Source organism: Poecilia reticulata, chromosome 12, assembly GCF_904066995.2.
Source record: "Poecilia reticulata chromosome 12, P_reticulata-male-v2, whole genome shotgun sequence".
NCBI classification, from domain to species: domain Eukaryota; kingdom Metazoa; phylum Chordata; class Actinopteri; order Cyprinodontiformes; family Poeciliidae; genus Poecilia; species Poecilia reticulata.
In genome coordinates this window covers 11,215,647-11,229,522 of record NC_088841.1, presented here as the reverse complement: position 1 = coordinate 11,229,522, position 13,876 = coordinate 11,215,647, and the positions used below count along the sequence as shown (strand labels likewise).

The 13,876-nt window shown below is 39.1% G+C and overlaps 1 protein-coding gene across 6 annotated transcripts in view; it reads left to right on the top strand.

Annotated features, from left to right (window-relative positions):
• The window catches only part of ptpn13 (protein tyrosine phosphatase non-receptor type 13), a 51,124-nt gene that overhangs the window by 30,609 nt on the left and 6,639 nt on the right, over nucleotides 1–13,876 (top strand). For 2 of the 6 annotated variants that reach the window (XM_017307986.2, XM_017307985.2), the window contains exons 10-29: nucleotides 515–719; nucleotides 1,330–1,404; nucleotides 1,482–1,659; nucleotides 2,125–2,275; nucleotides 2,407–2,545; nucleotides 2,764–2,916; nucleotides 3,313–3,495; nucleotides 3,597–3,759; nucleotides 4,666–5,095; nucleotides 6,741–6,847; nucleotides 7,392–7,445; nucleotides 7,913–8,002; nucleotides 8,322–8,429; nucleotides 8,527–8,664; nucleotides 8,761–9,242; nucleotides 9,606–9,737; nucleotides 11,941–12,034; nucleotides 12,112–12,197; nucleotides 12,288–12,456; nucleotides 13,594–13,808. In XM_017307986.2, the coding sequence (XP_017163475.2) occupies nucleotides 515–719; nucleotides 1,330–1,404; nucleotides 1,482–1,659; nucleotides 2,125–2,275; nucleotides 2,407–2,545; nucleotides 2,764–2,916; nucleotides 3,313–3,495; nucleotides 3,597–3,759; nucleotides 4,666–5,095; nucleotides 6,741–6,847; nucleotides 7,392–7,445; nucleotides 7,913–8,002; nucleotides 8,322–8,429; nucleotides 8,527–8,664; nucleotides 8,761–9,242; nucleotides 9,606–9,737; nucleotides 11,941–12,034; nucleotides 12,112–12,197; nucleotides 12,288–12,456; nucleotides 13,594–13,808 (3,352 nt within the window). The remainder of the gene's footprint in view (nucleotides 1–514; nucleotides 720–1,329; nucleotides 1,405–1,481; nucleotides 1,660–2,124; nucleotides 2,276–2,406; nucleotides 2,546–2,763; nucleotides 2,917–3,312; nucleotides 3,496–3,596; nucleotides 3,760–4,665; nucleotides 5,096–6,740; nucleotides 6,848–7,391; nucleotides 7,446–7,912; nucleotides 8,003–8,321; nucleotides 8,430–8,526; nucleotides 8,665–8,760; nucleotides 9,243–9,605; nucleotides 9,738–11,940; nucleotides 12,035–12,111; nucleotides 12,198–12,287; nucleotides 12,457–13,593; nucleotides 13,809–13,876) is intronic. The other 4 variants (XM_008424542.3, XM_081613420.1, XM_017307987.2 and 1 more) reach the window with 4 other exon arrangements.

The window sequence follows — 13,876 nt, the reverse complement described above, 5'->3', positions numbered from 1 at the left end:
AATTTATTGATTTTTGTGTGAACATTCCTGTCCTGAGAAAACATGATGCTTCTGAGTGAGCCTGTGTCGACTAATGAGTCTGTCTGTCGATGATGATGATGATGATGATCAACTGGTATCTGCCCTTCCTACCCTCCAGTCAGCAGTGCATCATCAGACAAAGCTGTCCCATTTTGGTCCTCTGTGCCACACACAGCTGGTGTGGCACAGCAGGATCGCCTCATGCCTCAACAGTGAGGTCATCTGATGTGACATTTACATTCAGTCCTCTTGATCTCTCTAATCCCTGGCATCACAGGCCTAAACAGCCTGCTGTTGCTATGCCTTCTCCCAAAGAGAAAATCATTTTGATCTGTCCCTCTGTTGCTCCCCCGTCCCTGTTGGGCTGGAAAAAAAAAAAAAAAATCCTATATTTTGTGCAGCTTGTGTGCAGTTTGCCACAGACGCCTGCCTACAAGGCATCAATCACATAAGAAACTGCTGAGCTAACCAACTAATGTTTGGTTCCCGTAAGGCAAAATGAAGGGCCTGCTGATGAAAGTGCCGAGATGCTCCTCCAGAGGCAAGAGGAGGAGGTGCAGAGGCTGCAGACGCAACTGGCCAATAGGCTGTCCAGGGCCAACTTCTACTCTGCAGACGACCCCCTGCTCCAACCTCAGGCTTCAGCACTTGACCTTCAGGACCCTCTTTACGCTCCTCTATCGCTCCGCAAAACCAAGGTTTGTATACATTGTGAGTCAGTGCTTAAAGATGTGCACCTAAAGAGATAACTGCAATCCATCATAAAGACAGCTTTTAAGATACTAATCCAGAAAGCCCTAAAAGCCATCATTTATACACCTCCCTTTCAGCTTACCCTCGCCCCACATGCAAGCAGCTTGAAGTTTGTTTATAATGCAGTTTTTGATGATTCTTGTACAAATTTAAATTGCATAAGCTCACTTGCCACAAACTTGTTGACTCCGTGCTTATTTGATGTTTTGCAAAAGCTGCCGACTGCAGTGTTTAATTTATTTCGGCCTTTGTGGGGTTAATTGTAAATACATGTGGGAATTTAAGAGTTTGCTCAGATTTATTCCGTCTATTATTGCAAATTTAGTAAAAAATGTTTGTTGGTAAATGTAAAAACAAATTTGCTGATGTTGGGAACACATCCATGTGTGAGACATTCTTCCTCACATGTTTGTGGTGTGTTTAATTAATGTGATTTAGGATGTTGGGGTTACCAGTTGGAAACTTGAGTTTGTGCACAGCCACGAAAAGCTGCAAAATATAAACTGAGCGAATATGGCTTTCTGTGATTGCTTTTTCTCTGTGCATTACCAACAGAACTTTCATGGACCCGAGTTTGTGAAGATGGCCAGTGAGCCATCGGTAACCTTATCCGTGCCTTCGTCACTCATGGTGAGGTTTTAGCTCCGCTCTTTCTTCAAATATGAGTTTAACTATCCATTTTGTAACTATTGCCGTTTCATCCCTAGCAACCAAAACGAAGCAAGGTGGAAGAAGTGCAGAGGAAGGTGGGTGTTGTGCTCCTGACTGGGCAAAAACTGGAGCTGGGCTGTGACCTGAAGGCAGTTTGCAAAGACGTTTTTGATATGGTGGTGGCTCACATCGGCCTCGTGGAGCACCATCTCTTTGGCCTTGCATACCTCAAAGGTAATTTGGAGATTTTGGGATTTTGTAGTTGTATATCTCTTGTCATTTTAATCACCGTCACTGGTCTTGTGAGATCTGTTTTTTTTTTTTTTTTTATCTGTCTTGACACTAAATTCATCCTCTCTTTAATACAAATATATGGTGCTTTGGAGAAGTATTCACACCCCTTAAACATTTCCATATTTTGTTACATAAACTGAAAGATGAGTTTATTCTACTGGATTTTTAAGGGATCAACACAAACCAATCATCTGTCCACAAAGGAAATGAGATGATTGTCAGCATCTTTACTAATAAAAATCATAAAAATGTTATATTCCGCCTCCTTTTCTTTACCACCTAATCAGATTATTGACGGAGATCACAATCAGACACTACTTTGTCTTTTCAGTCTGATTTATTTTCCATTTTCAATCTGTCACCTACTTTAATCCATTTTGTCTTTGTAAAAAAATTCCCACACAGAAACTGAGTTTTTCTTCGTCGAACCCGATGCCAAGCTCACCAAAGTAGCTCCTGATGGATGGAAGGAGCATCCCAAGAAAAGAAGAACAGACGTGCCTTTTAACCTTTTCTTGCGGATCAAATTCTTCCACGATGATGTCAACCTCATACAGTAAGCGTATATTTTTACTCTGAGTGAGTAACTTTGCTGCCTGATATATGATTCCCTGGGACAGCACAATTAACATATACAATATCAAGATCTATTTGACTTTTTTTTTCTTAAATCTGTGTGAAAAACAGACATGCTATGACCAAACATCAGCACTACCTACAACTGAGGAAGGACATCTTGGAGGAAAGGATGCGCTGCAACACAGAAAATGCCTTGCTTCTGGCTTCCCTGGCATTGCAGGCTGAATTTGGTGACTACCAACCTGAGGTAACCAAGATCATCTTTCAGTGGTTGAAATGGAAATGGAAACTGAGTTGGAACTGAGTTTTACCCTCTTATCCCACCTCACAAATTCACATATCTTTACTGATATGCAGCTAGTAAGAACAAGTAAATGAGAACAAGTAAATGTATTTCAAGTAAATGTATTTCAAAAGGAGCCATTCACATGATATTATAACCAGGTGTTAATGTCTGTGCTGCAGCTTCATGGGAAGACGTATTTCAGGCTGGAGCACTACCTGCCAGTGTCCATCTTGGATAAGGTGGACCAGACAACTCTCCGGGAAGAACTGCCTAAACTTCACAGTAACTACTATGGCGCATCAGAATCAGAGGCAGAGTTTGAGTTTCTCAAGGTTAGGATTGTTTTATATGAATATATAAAGTGCTCTAATGCATTGAATTTGAAACTTACTGCTATTTGGTTTCCATAATGTATAATAAATAAATAAACACAATACTAAGTCAGATAATGATTGTATTTCTTAGTGAATATTTGATAATATTTCTTAGTAGCTCAGTAAATATTTAATGATATAAATATTTACTAAGAAATACTAAGTACATACATTATAAATGGAGTTTGGTTTATATAGAAAATCCAATTTGCTAATTCTTAATATTTGACCTTTTTGTGGATCTTTTATTTGTCTCAATTACTTACTGATTTGTTTATTTTATTTATTTTGTGTGTGTGTTTTAATTTTGGGGTATTTAACATTTAAGAACCCTCCGTGTTGTTTGCCTTAAAGGCGAGCCAGAAACTGGCCGAGTATGGAGTCCATTTCCATCGAGTCCTTCCAGAGAAGAGGTCTCAGTCAGGCGTCATGTTGGGGATCTACTCCAAAGGCGTGCTCATTTTTGAAGTCCTTAATGGAAATCGCACCCCAGCGCTGAGGTTCCCCTGGAGGGAGACCAAGAAGATTTCCTTTGCAGTGCGCACTTGTCTCTTATTTTGAATCTCTATAAATATCAGTTTTTTTCTGGAAAGATTAGATTAAATGTTTGTCTACTGTTTATTTCTTTCTTCCTTAAGAAAAAGAAAATTTGCCTTCAGAACACATCAGATGAGGTCAAACACCTTTTCCAGACTGACAGCAACAGGACGTGTCAGTATCTGCTGCAGCTGTGTTCGGATCAGCACAAGTTCCACCTGCAGTCGAAGGCGCGACAAAACAACCAGGAGCTGCAGGATCTCGGTATGTCTGAAGCATAGAGTCACAAACATCTAAACATCTACCTAGATGGAATTTGCAAATCAATGTGGCTAGCTTACAAACCTGTCGGCTTGTATTTGTGCAGCGGTAATACAGCTATTGTTTCAACACAACTTTAAAACTCTGTATTACTGCAGCTTCGGTGATCTGGGGAGAGAGGTCTCTGCTGAAAGCAATGAGACCATTATTTAAAAAGCAGTGAAATCACCTCTTAGTTAGCATCAATCTCAGATGTTGCATATTGAAATTAGTTTTGAACATTAATCAATCTTTGTGTGTACCATATTGAATAAAACAGGTTGAGAAATATAAAAAATAAAATGTAGCAATTTTTAGTAATGACTATCAAAAATATGAGCAACAATTGTACTACAACAGCTGTGCCTTATACCACACCAACTCCATGGAAACATTCGCAGAATAAAGGCTGCAAGAGCTGTCATAAAGGATCAGTTATAGAATAAAACATGTCCAGTAACATTGCCAGTCTAAATTTCTAGAAAGTGGCTTAATCTTTTACTCTCCTCTCTCCAAACTTGAATTCAGACAACCATGCGTCATTTACCATCCATTGATATTCATCATCTTTTACTGGGTTTAAATGTTACATTTGCAAACAAAAACACCATTTAATCCTGCCATATATTTAAAGGTTGTCAGGACATATAATCTGCAGAGGCGATTTAATTTAGAAGTAACTGGAATAAAAGGCTGGGAATATTCAACCGGGTAAAAACCTCCTATAAAGCTTAACCTCAAAGGCTCGGATACTTTCAAAAGTACAAACCTCCAACGAGCAAATTTCTACCCAAGTAATCCAATTTGGTTCTGAATCCTCCACTGGAAATGAGTAGAAAATATTTTGCATTTCATCTTCTCGTTCATCAGAGAACTGCCCCTTGAGCAGCACGCAGTACTCCGTAGACTCTCAGGGTGGAGACGCATCAGCCCGGATAGCACGGCCCGTCAGCCTGGCCCAGAGCTTATCCACGCGCTCCAACCCGGACCACCTGAAGAGGATCTCCTACTCGGAGGTGGCTCTCAACAAGACGCCGGCCGGCTCTGTATTAATCCACGATGAGCTCCACCTTCCAGGTTACAACCCGCTAGCCTCCACTGCCTTTACCAATCCACGGTTGATGAGTCGGTCCCACCACAACCTGGCGCAGATGTCGGAGCTGGAGCAGAACCCGGTGTTGGATTTGCTCCGTTCGTCAAATGCCAGATTGACCCAGCCCCAGTTAAACCAGGCAACTTCCAACTTCCAGCGTCAGCGGGCAAATTCAGACACTGACTCAATTTCTCATCTTCAGGACAAGTAAGTAAATAAAATGCAAATGTTAAGAGGTAAATGCTTTTTTTGAACACACAAAAGTGCATATGCTGAGGAGAACCAATCAGATATTGAATTTTTACAGCTTTATTTTATGAATCATTTTTCCAAGTTACTTATTTAGATGGGTCCCGAGTAGGGCTGGGCAATTAATCAAATTTTCTGTTTATGACACTTTATTTTTTGGAAAATCAAGTTTTTATTTTTTAATTTGTTTTTGTTTTTTATACCAATGCACTCTGAGTTTTTGTAGTTCATAGTGATATCAACCTGCCCTATCATCTTGTTTCACAAGCATATTTTGTAGTTTGCATTTACTTCAACTTTAAATTCAAGTCAACTTCCACAAGAAATAATTGAAAAAAAAAATTAAGTTTCTGTCATTTGTCATTTATTTTTAAGAAACAAAGTGAGGGGGGAAAATTATTAGTCAGATTTGTTGTGAAAAAATCCATTCCTCCCAGGTCTAGTCCAGTGTGTGTGTTTGTGGGTTGTTCCTTTAAACCCCTTTGTGCTGACCTTAGCACACAGTAAGATTATTAAGTGAGGATTTGTTTCAGGAACCTAACCTATGCTTTGACTGTAGAGACACAACAGACGAATCTCTACCTCTGCCTAATTGACTCTCTGGGGGGAATCTCTGTGTGTGGGGGTACATAATCCCCTGTGTCTGTGGGAGACTGTACCTGGCTCTGCGTTTGCTGGTTTATTTAGGGCTTGTCAATTTCACGTTGCCAGGAACTTCTAATGCATTCATTTGCTTCAAACATTTTAAATAAACAGCTGGATTCTGAGAAACAGTTGTGTAAAGCACATCGCTTTATATTGCATTTGGTTTCAGTTGTTTAGTTTTGCCTCCCTTGTTCAGTACTCAGCACAATCAAAGATGATTAACACTGGAAGGTGGAACAACATTCCCTCCCACCACATTTTGTTCCCTCTGGCTTCAAACGGATCTCTGAAGTTGTGAAACCTTCATAGAAACATTTAGCGGAGTTTTATCTCTTTGAATAGAGATTAATATTATTATATCTGGAGAACGTTATTCATCCCTCTATTACTTCATGCCTGAACTATTTCATTTCCCCACATGCTGGTCTGTACCAGTCTTCCCTCCACCAATTACAAACTTTCCAGAATGCAGCACTCTCATCTTCTGAAGGCAACATTACATCCAGTGCCTCCCAGTCCATTTTAGAATCAATTATAAACTTTTATTGTTGGTTTATAAAGTTTAAAATGGTCTTGTCCCACCATATTTATGTGGCCTTTTAAGCATTTACACTGCAGTCAAACAACCAGTTCCTTTTTAAATGCTTCAAGGTCTTTTTAAAAGCACAAGCTTCTGTGGAGGCTCAAACAAAACTGTTGAACGGAGTCTGGGACCTTGTTAGAGCAGATGATTTTCCTTCAAATTTTTTTTGTTCAAATAATTTGTAAAGCATTTTGGTTATCTTTTGTTAATGTGCTGTATAGATAAACTGGCATCCTTTTTATATTTTTTATTTATTTATTTATTTTACTTATTTTTTTATTGGTAACTTGATCTGTGTGTATGTGTATGCTGCAACTGCACAGTAATTTCCTGTCTGGAATGAATAAAGTATTTCTATTCTATTCTATTCCTCAGGTCTTTGGGTTCAGTTCTCCAGAACAGCCCATCATGGCACCTCAGTCAGTCCAAAAAGGAGTCAGACTCATCTTCCATTGAAGACAATGGCCAAGCATATGTAGTTGGTAAGAATCATTTTTAGATTATTGCAAAGAAAAATGGAAAATATATGAAGAGGTTTTCAGCTAAACAAATTCTTGCTCAAACTGTAGACTGGATCTTTGTCTTACTCCAGCATTTACATGGCTGAAGTAATTTTTTTCCACATTATACTGAGGTAAAACCTACTTAACAATTGTTTCTTCAGGATCAGAAGAAACTATTCAATTAAGTTTTTTCCTTTTTGAGTATTCAATAAGAAGAGTGAGCAAAGCTACTTAAAAATAATTTATTCCAGCTCTTACGGAGTCCCTCAATTCAATAACAAACTTAATTTACTTAAATTAACTAAAAATAACCAAAAAAATAATACATATTAAATATTTCCTGAATACAAATGTGTTTTTATATACATTTTATTTAGAAAAAGCAAGAAAAGTATTGAAATATTTTCCTAGTGCACTGCAGGACTATTTTAAAAGCAAGCATAGCCTGATCATCAACAGTAAAATATATTTCCTGTACAATAAATAAAGAGCGAATCGCTAATGGCTGATCTCTTGTTCACAGGTGTCAGTATGCACAGTTCCTCTGGAGCTCCTTCAACTCCAGCTTCTGCTAATGGTATGCATGATGTATAAAAAAGGATTTGGGAGCCTGCACTAAAACATGACTATTTTCTTCTGTCAGTTGACCGCGCATGACAGTACAATCTGGATACAAACCAAAAATAGACGTCTGTAAATCTGACTTATATAATCTAGAATTGAGCCTTTGTTCTGATTCTGCTGCTGGCCTGTGGATCTGAACTTTGGCTGCAGTCCCACTATTTAATAGCTTCATGCACGTCTCTCATTTCTTCTTTATTCTTGCTGTTGTGCTGAAGTCGGAGTCCTTCAACACCACTCTGTTTTCATCTGGATTAATGGTTACTGGGTTTTTTTGTTTTTGTTTTTTTTTTATACAGTCAGGGTAGCCTCCAGTTGATCCAGCTAATATTAAGAAATACCTAATTCAGAGAAGGGGAAGCATCTCCTGACAATGATATATTTAACTAAAAATGCTACTTTTTATTTTATTTTATTGAACAGATTCTTTGAAGAAAAAGCTGAACGAGCTGCCATCTCTAAAGAGAGAGATTACAACTGTAAACTTAAAGAAAGATGCGAAATATGGGTTGGGTAAGAATCAATATTAATTTGTGATGTTTACTTCACCAAAGAGAGTTTCTCAACATTCAAATGAGCTGCACTTTTATCACAAACATAGACTTTCACTAATGAGCTGAAATAGTTTAAACTCAGTTGGATTGAATGGACTCTGGAAGAGAACATACATTTTTTTAAGCATTGTTACGAATGCTTAGGTCTGGACTTTGCTCATTCTTTTACCTGTGTTAGAACATGGCTTGTGGTAAACTTTGTTTAAATGTGTGTAATGTGGAAAAAAAATAGGGAATATTATTACTTCTGTGAGTCTATTTGTGCTTGTGTGTTGAAGGATTTCAGGTTGTTGGAGGGGAGAACTCTGGCCGTACAAACCTCGGTACTATCATTAGCTCCATCACTCCTGGAGGTCCTGCTGATCTGAACGGACTTCTGAAACCTGGTAGGCGACTCGTTCATAGAGACTTTATTTTTATACCCTGCTGTAAATTACTCCTTTGCTGTATTACTTTGCTGTTAACACTGACTAATTGTTTCAGGTGACAGGCTGATATCTGTGAATGATATAAACCTGGATGGATATCCTCACGATGAAACGGTTAACATCCTTCAGAGCGCTCCTGATGATGTCACTCTGGTGGTGTCACAACCAAAAGAGAGGCTCTATCAGGATAAACGTAGGGACATAAATCTGTTTAAGTTGCAAGTAAAATGTCGGATTATTTACGTTCCTCTCAGGCTTACATCACTGCCCTTTTCCCTTCTTTTGTCAGATTCTTCTCCGTTTCTTCCCCAACCACCCAAATCATATTTTAATTCACCTAAACCTGCTCAGAGACCAGAGCGAGAGGCTGACCCGTCATCAGAGGAACATCATGACATGGTCAGTCCCGGTCTTCCTCTCCACGGCGCCGGCACTCCCACGTCTGCCTCCTCCCCGGCACGTCAGCGCAGCAGCCTCGGCTCTCAAGATTCCAGGATGAGCAGCTCTGCTAAAATCAACCAGCCACCTCGCGATAGAGTTCAGCAGGCCTTGGAAAGAGTGAAAACTGCCGCCTCCTCTGAAACCGCTACCGAATCTCGAGGACTGAAGCCACAGGCTGAACTGAATCAGTCGCCTCCGGCTCTGCCTCCGAAAACTAGAAGAGTCAAACTTTCAGTAGTTCCTCCGGTTTCTGAGCAGTCCGACAGGGGGGATACGGACATGGATGAAGAGACTTATTCCAGTAGTCAAGAGAAAGTGAAGGCCAAAAAGGTGCGGTCCTTGTTATGAATTTAGTGCTTTTAATAATGTTTGCCCGCCATTTCTCAACATAATAGTCGTCTGTTTTGAGAGAACCATAAATCATCTTTTAGTTTTGTTGGAACAAATCCTTCACCCATGAACACAAGCATCACAGATTAGCTGCCTGATGCTTGACACCACTAACTGCCTGTGGTTAACCTTTGGCCTGCTGTTATGGGTGTTAGTGGAAAGCACCTTTTTTTTTTTTTTAATCTGTATACTGCATGATATGCATCTGACTCCAATAACAAATTTATCTTCTTCACTTGGCCTTGATCACCCTTTCCTCACTGCATGTTCAATTCAACTTGATGCCATGTTCTCTGTTTGCAGGAAAACATCACGGAAAATTTAAATGGTAATGCCCCAGGGGTCAATAGTCTCCGTCCAGGAGATCTATTTGACGTTGAGCTGTCCAAAATAGACAGCAGCCTGGGCATAAATGTCACGGTACTGTTCGACAAGGTTTTCACCCTCTTTGTTTTGGCTCCTTTCTGGCTCGTCCTCCTCACTGTCGCTCTTCTGTGTTTGGTTTGTTTTTGGTTGGTTCTCTTAATGCTTTCTTTTGAAGTAGCTTCTGGTAATATGACTAATTTTGCATGTGTTTTTTTATCTTTTCATTAAAAAAAATGCTAATAAAGTCCTGGTATCTTTTGCACTTTGGCAATAATGACCAACAACTGCATACAAAGAGCTGCTTTATGAGATTTCTTTGGCTGACTTCAGTTTATGACTGATTTTTTTCTGGAGCTCCATTAATCAAACTTTTCTCTCATGGAATTCAGAAATTGATTTGCTGGGATTTCTACTTAGAGACAGCAACATTCAATTTACCCGTTAATAGATTATGTATATCCTCATAAGCTATGCATAATGGTTAGTGATCATTTATTGTCTTAACCTTTCTAACATGTATAGTATTTATTTAGGATCTGATTATGCACATCTTGAGCTCATACTATATTCATCGAAAGGACAAATTGTTACCTGAGTGTTGTTGATCATTTGTGCTTTACATCTCTAATGTATATTTGTCAATAACATCACGTTGAAGAATGTGGTATCATTTTCAGATAAATTTTTGCTGAACAATAAATGCTTCAACTGTTATCTTAGAAAATCAAGACTTATTACTCAGTACCCCAGTAGTTAGTACCGCCCTGCTAAAGCCCTAAAACAATTTTAGACCCTTTTATTGCAGTGCTCCGCAACTTTCTAGCTTTGGAGATTTCTTATACAAAGTTGTAAGTCTGGCTTTCAGATTTATTCTGTTTTTGCTTTAGATTCTCAAATTAATTCAAATGTTAGACGGAGATAATCTGAGTAAATTAACAATGCAGTTGTTAAACTATAGTTTAATTTATTAAAGGTGGATAATCGTTCTGACTGTATGTGAAATGTTATTGTCTCCCAAACCTAAAAACTGGCAGTGCCCCACTGGCAGCAACAAATTACAATTTTCAGTCCAAACTTTGACTAGGCCCCTCCAGAACCTTTTATTTTTTTCAGCCCTGGAAAGTTGAAAAGTAGTTTCAACTTCCCAGACTATCACACTACAACCATGTTTGACAATCGGTGTAATGTCATTTCTCCAAAATGTTGTTGGTTTGATGCCAGATGTTACAGGACGCACACCTTCCAAAAGTCCCTGTTTTGTTTTGTTTTGTTACTGCAAAGATTATTTTACTTAGAGCTTTACAGATCATGTTTTTCTGCAAATATAACAAATATATAGATGGGCCTTTTGTTGTTGTTGCTCAACGGTGGTTTTAGACTTTAATTTCTCTATTAGGTGTCTTTTTTTATTATTATTGTGAACTATGGACAGGAATGCTAACTGAGCAAAGTGAGGCCTGCAGTGTTTTAGATATTGATCTGGCTTCTTTTGTGGCCTCCTGGATGAGTTGTTGTGAGAGGTCATGCACTCCTAGGATCAATCACAAGTCTGTTTCTTCCATGTCTAAATAATGACTCGTATTGGAGTTCATCATAGTTGTAAAATCTAAGCAATTACTTTTTAACCCAGACTTGCAGATGACACTGGGTTTATGCATGATGATTTGTTGTTACTTCAGTTTTCTTAGCTCACGTCAGATGGGTTATAGCTAAGTGATTCGTTTTTTTTATTCAACCAGTTTGGCCGCCAAAGCTGGGTGTTGATTCATAGTTTAGTAACTTATTCACAATGGCTTGTTTTGGGGGGGATTTTGGACAGCTGTTCAGATTCAAAAACTGTATTTTGTATTTACTCACATTATCTTTGTCTGACATAAAAATCTGCCTACTGTAAAACCTTTAATGTGGCAGGAAAAACATAAAAAGCATCTTTCACTGTTGAGTCGAGGACTTGTTTAGTTTGCATTTAATGATATTATCTTGTTCTAATACTAAAACAAAGCAACAGCAGAAGAAATTTTGAAGGGGACAATTTAAGCAATTTTGACATCTTTACCAGAGGTGTTAATAGTTGCAGAGAGCACTGCAAGACTTGTTTAAAATAATTACAAACCCAACGTGTAGACATTTTATTTGACGGAGCAATTTTCAGTTTGAATTTTAAGGTAGAGTAGAAAAAAAAACTTAACATCAACCATTAACCCAAATAGAAAAATCATAAAAGTATCAACTTCCTTTGGCTGAAGAGCTTTTTTTTTTTTTCTTTTCTTAGGGTGGAACTAACACAACAGTCCGACATGGAGGCATCTATGTCAAAGCCCTTATACCTAAAGGAGCTGCAGACCTCGATGGGAGGATACAGAAAGGTGAGCAGCTATAAACCGATGCTACATACATTACAGTGGAGATGAATTAACTAATTACGGGTGTGTCATTGGCACAGGTGATCGAGTATTAGCTGTCAATGGAAAGAGTCTAGAGGGAGCCACTCATCACCAGGCTGTTGATGTCCTCAGAGACACAGGCCAGGTGAGGGCTGGTGCTTACATGGATAACAAGCTGCTCAGCAGTCGCCCAGATGGCTTTGGGCGATATGTAAATCACGTTTTGTGTGTGCAGACGGTTCACTTGCGCCTGGAGAAAGGTCTTTCACCTGAGAACAGCAATCAAGCTCCCCTCACCCCTCAACCCACCACCCGCATTTCTGCCAGTAACCACTCTCAAACCAAGAATAAGGAGCAGCCACTAGAGGCCAAAGAGAAACCCGAGTACAGCTTTGTCACGCAAGGTAAGACTTAATGAGGAGGGTTCTTAGCTGGTTTGTAGCTTCACAAGATTTTCCTTGAAAAGCTCATTAGTTTCCACAGACTGAGGTTGTCTTATCTTGAATACCGCTGATTATTTGAGCCAGCAATTTTTCAGAAATATTCACAATTCAACCCTTTGTTCTCACTCCCGGTAACTTGCCATAGATAATGTGATTTGAAAGGAAATGAGCATGTCTGAACAAGCCATTAGCATTAGCTGTGCCTGGGTGCCTATTCAGGGCTGAGCGGGCGGTCGGAACAAGCCGAACTTCCTAGAACCGACCGGAGAAGAAGCCAAACACATTTATTCCTGGAATGACTTTGATTAAACATAAAAAAAAATTACACGTTTGTTTTTATGTTTACCTCGTTTTTAAGTAAATGTACTGGAAATATATGTTTTTAATTAAACACAAAACACCACAAATAGTTGCATCAGGAGTTGTGACTATGCCTCCAGTTGTTTCTTAATAGGTTTTACTGTATGCTTCCCATTGTTATATTGCATGTCATTGGTTTACGTTAAATTACATAATGTAAGACATCTATAGTATCCTAAAATTTCACCATCTCTGCCATCTCTTTTTGTTTTGCAAAGAATCATCAGAAATCTCAGGCCGTAAATATGGAAAGCTTGTAGATGTTCCCCAAATGGACTTGCAGCTGCAATTGCACTGAAATGTGTTTTTCATGAAGTACACTGAGGAGGGATTGAATACGAATGCACACTACATTTTTCAGATTCTTCTATGTAAAAAAGGGGAAAAACTTCTAAGGGTGTAAAAATGAAGGATTCAAATCTTTCACCTGTAAGAGTCGGTTTTAGATGTAAACATGCAGCCTTGAGGCAGGAATTTCAGAGCATAATTGTGATTAATCAGGCAAACATTATCTAGTCATACTTTAACCAGAGAACTGAAATGGCTGAGTAGCTTCTGATTTACTTGATAATCAGATCTGTTTCTCTGAGAAGGTTGTGCAGCCAAATGGAAATTTCATATAATATCACAAAGAAAGAAGAAAATCTGATAACAAGTAACTTTCTTTCTTTATTAACTGAGCCTTAATCCGACGCTCGACGTGGTTCTTACTGCAGATTAACATCTTCGTTCCAACAGATAACACGTTTGACGTCCGTCTGCTGAAGAACACTTCGGGACTTGGCTTCAGCTTCAGCCGAGAAGAGCACGCCCCCGATGAGCCCAACGGCCCCAGCCTGGTGAGAGTGAAGAAGCTTTTCCCGGGCCAGCCGGCCGCAGAGAGTGGCCGCATCAACGTGGGTGACGTCATCTTGCGAGTCAATCAAACCTCGCTGAAAGGACTCTCACAACATGTTTGTACTGCTTTTTTTTTTTCTTCTTCTTCTTTTGTGTGTACTTGGAATTCAAATTTCTCACCAGC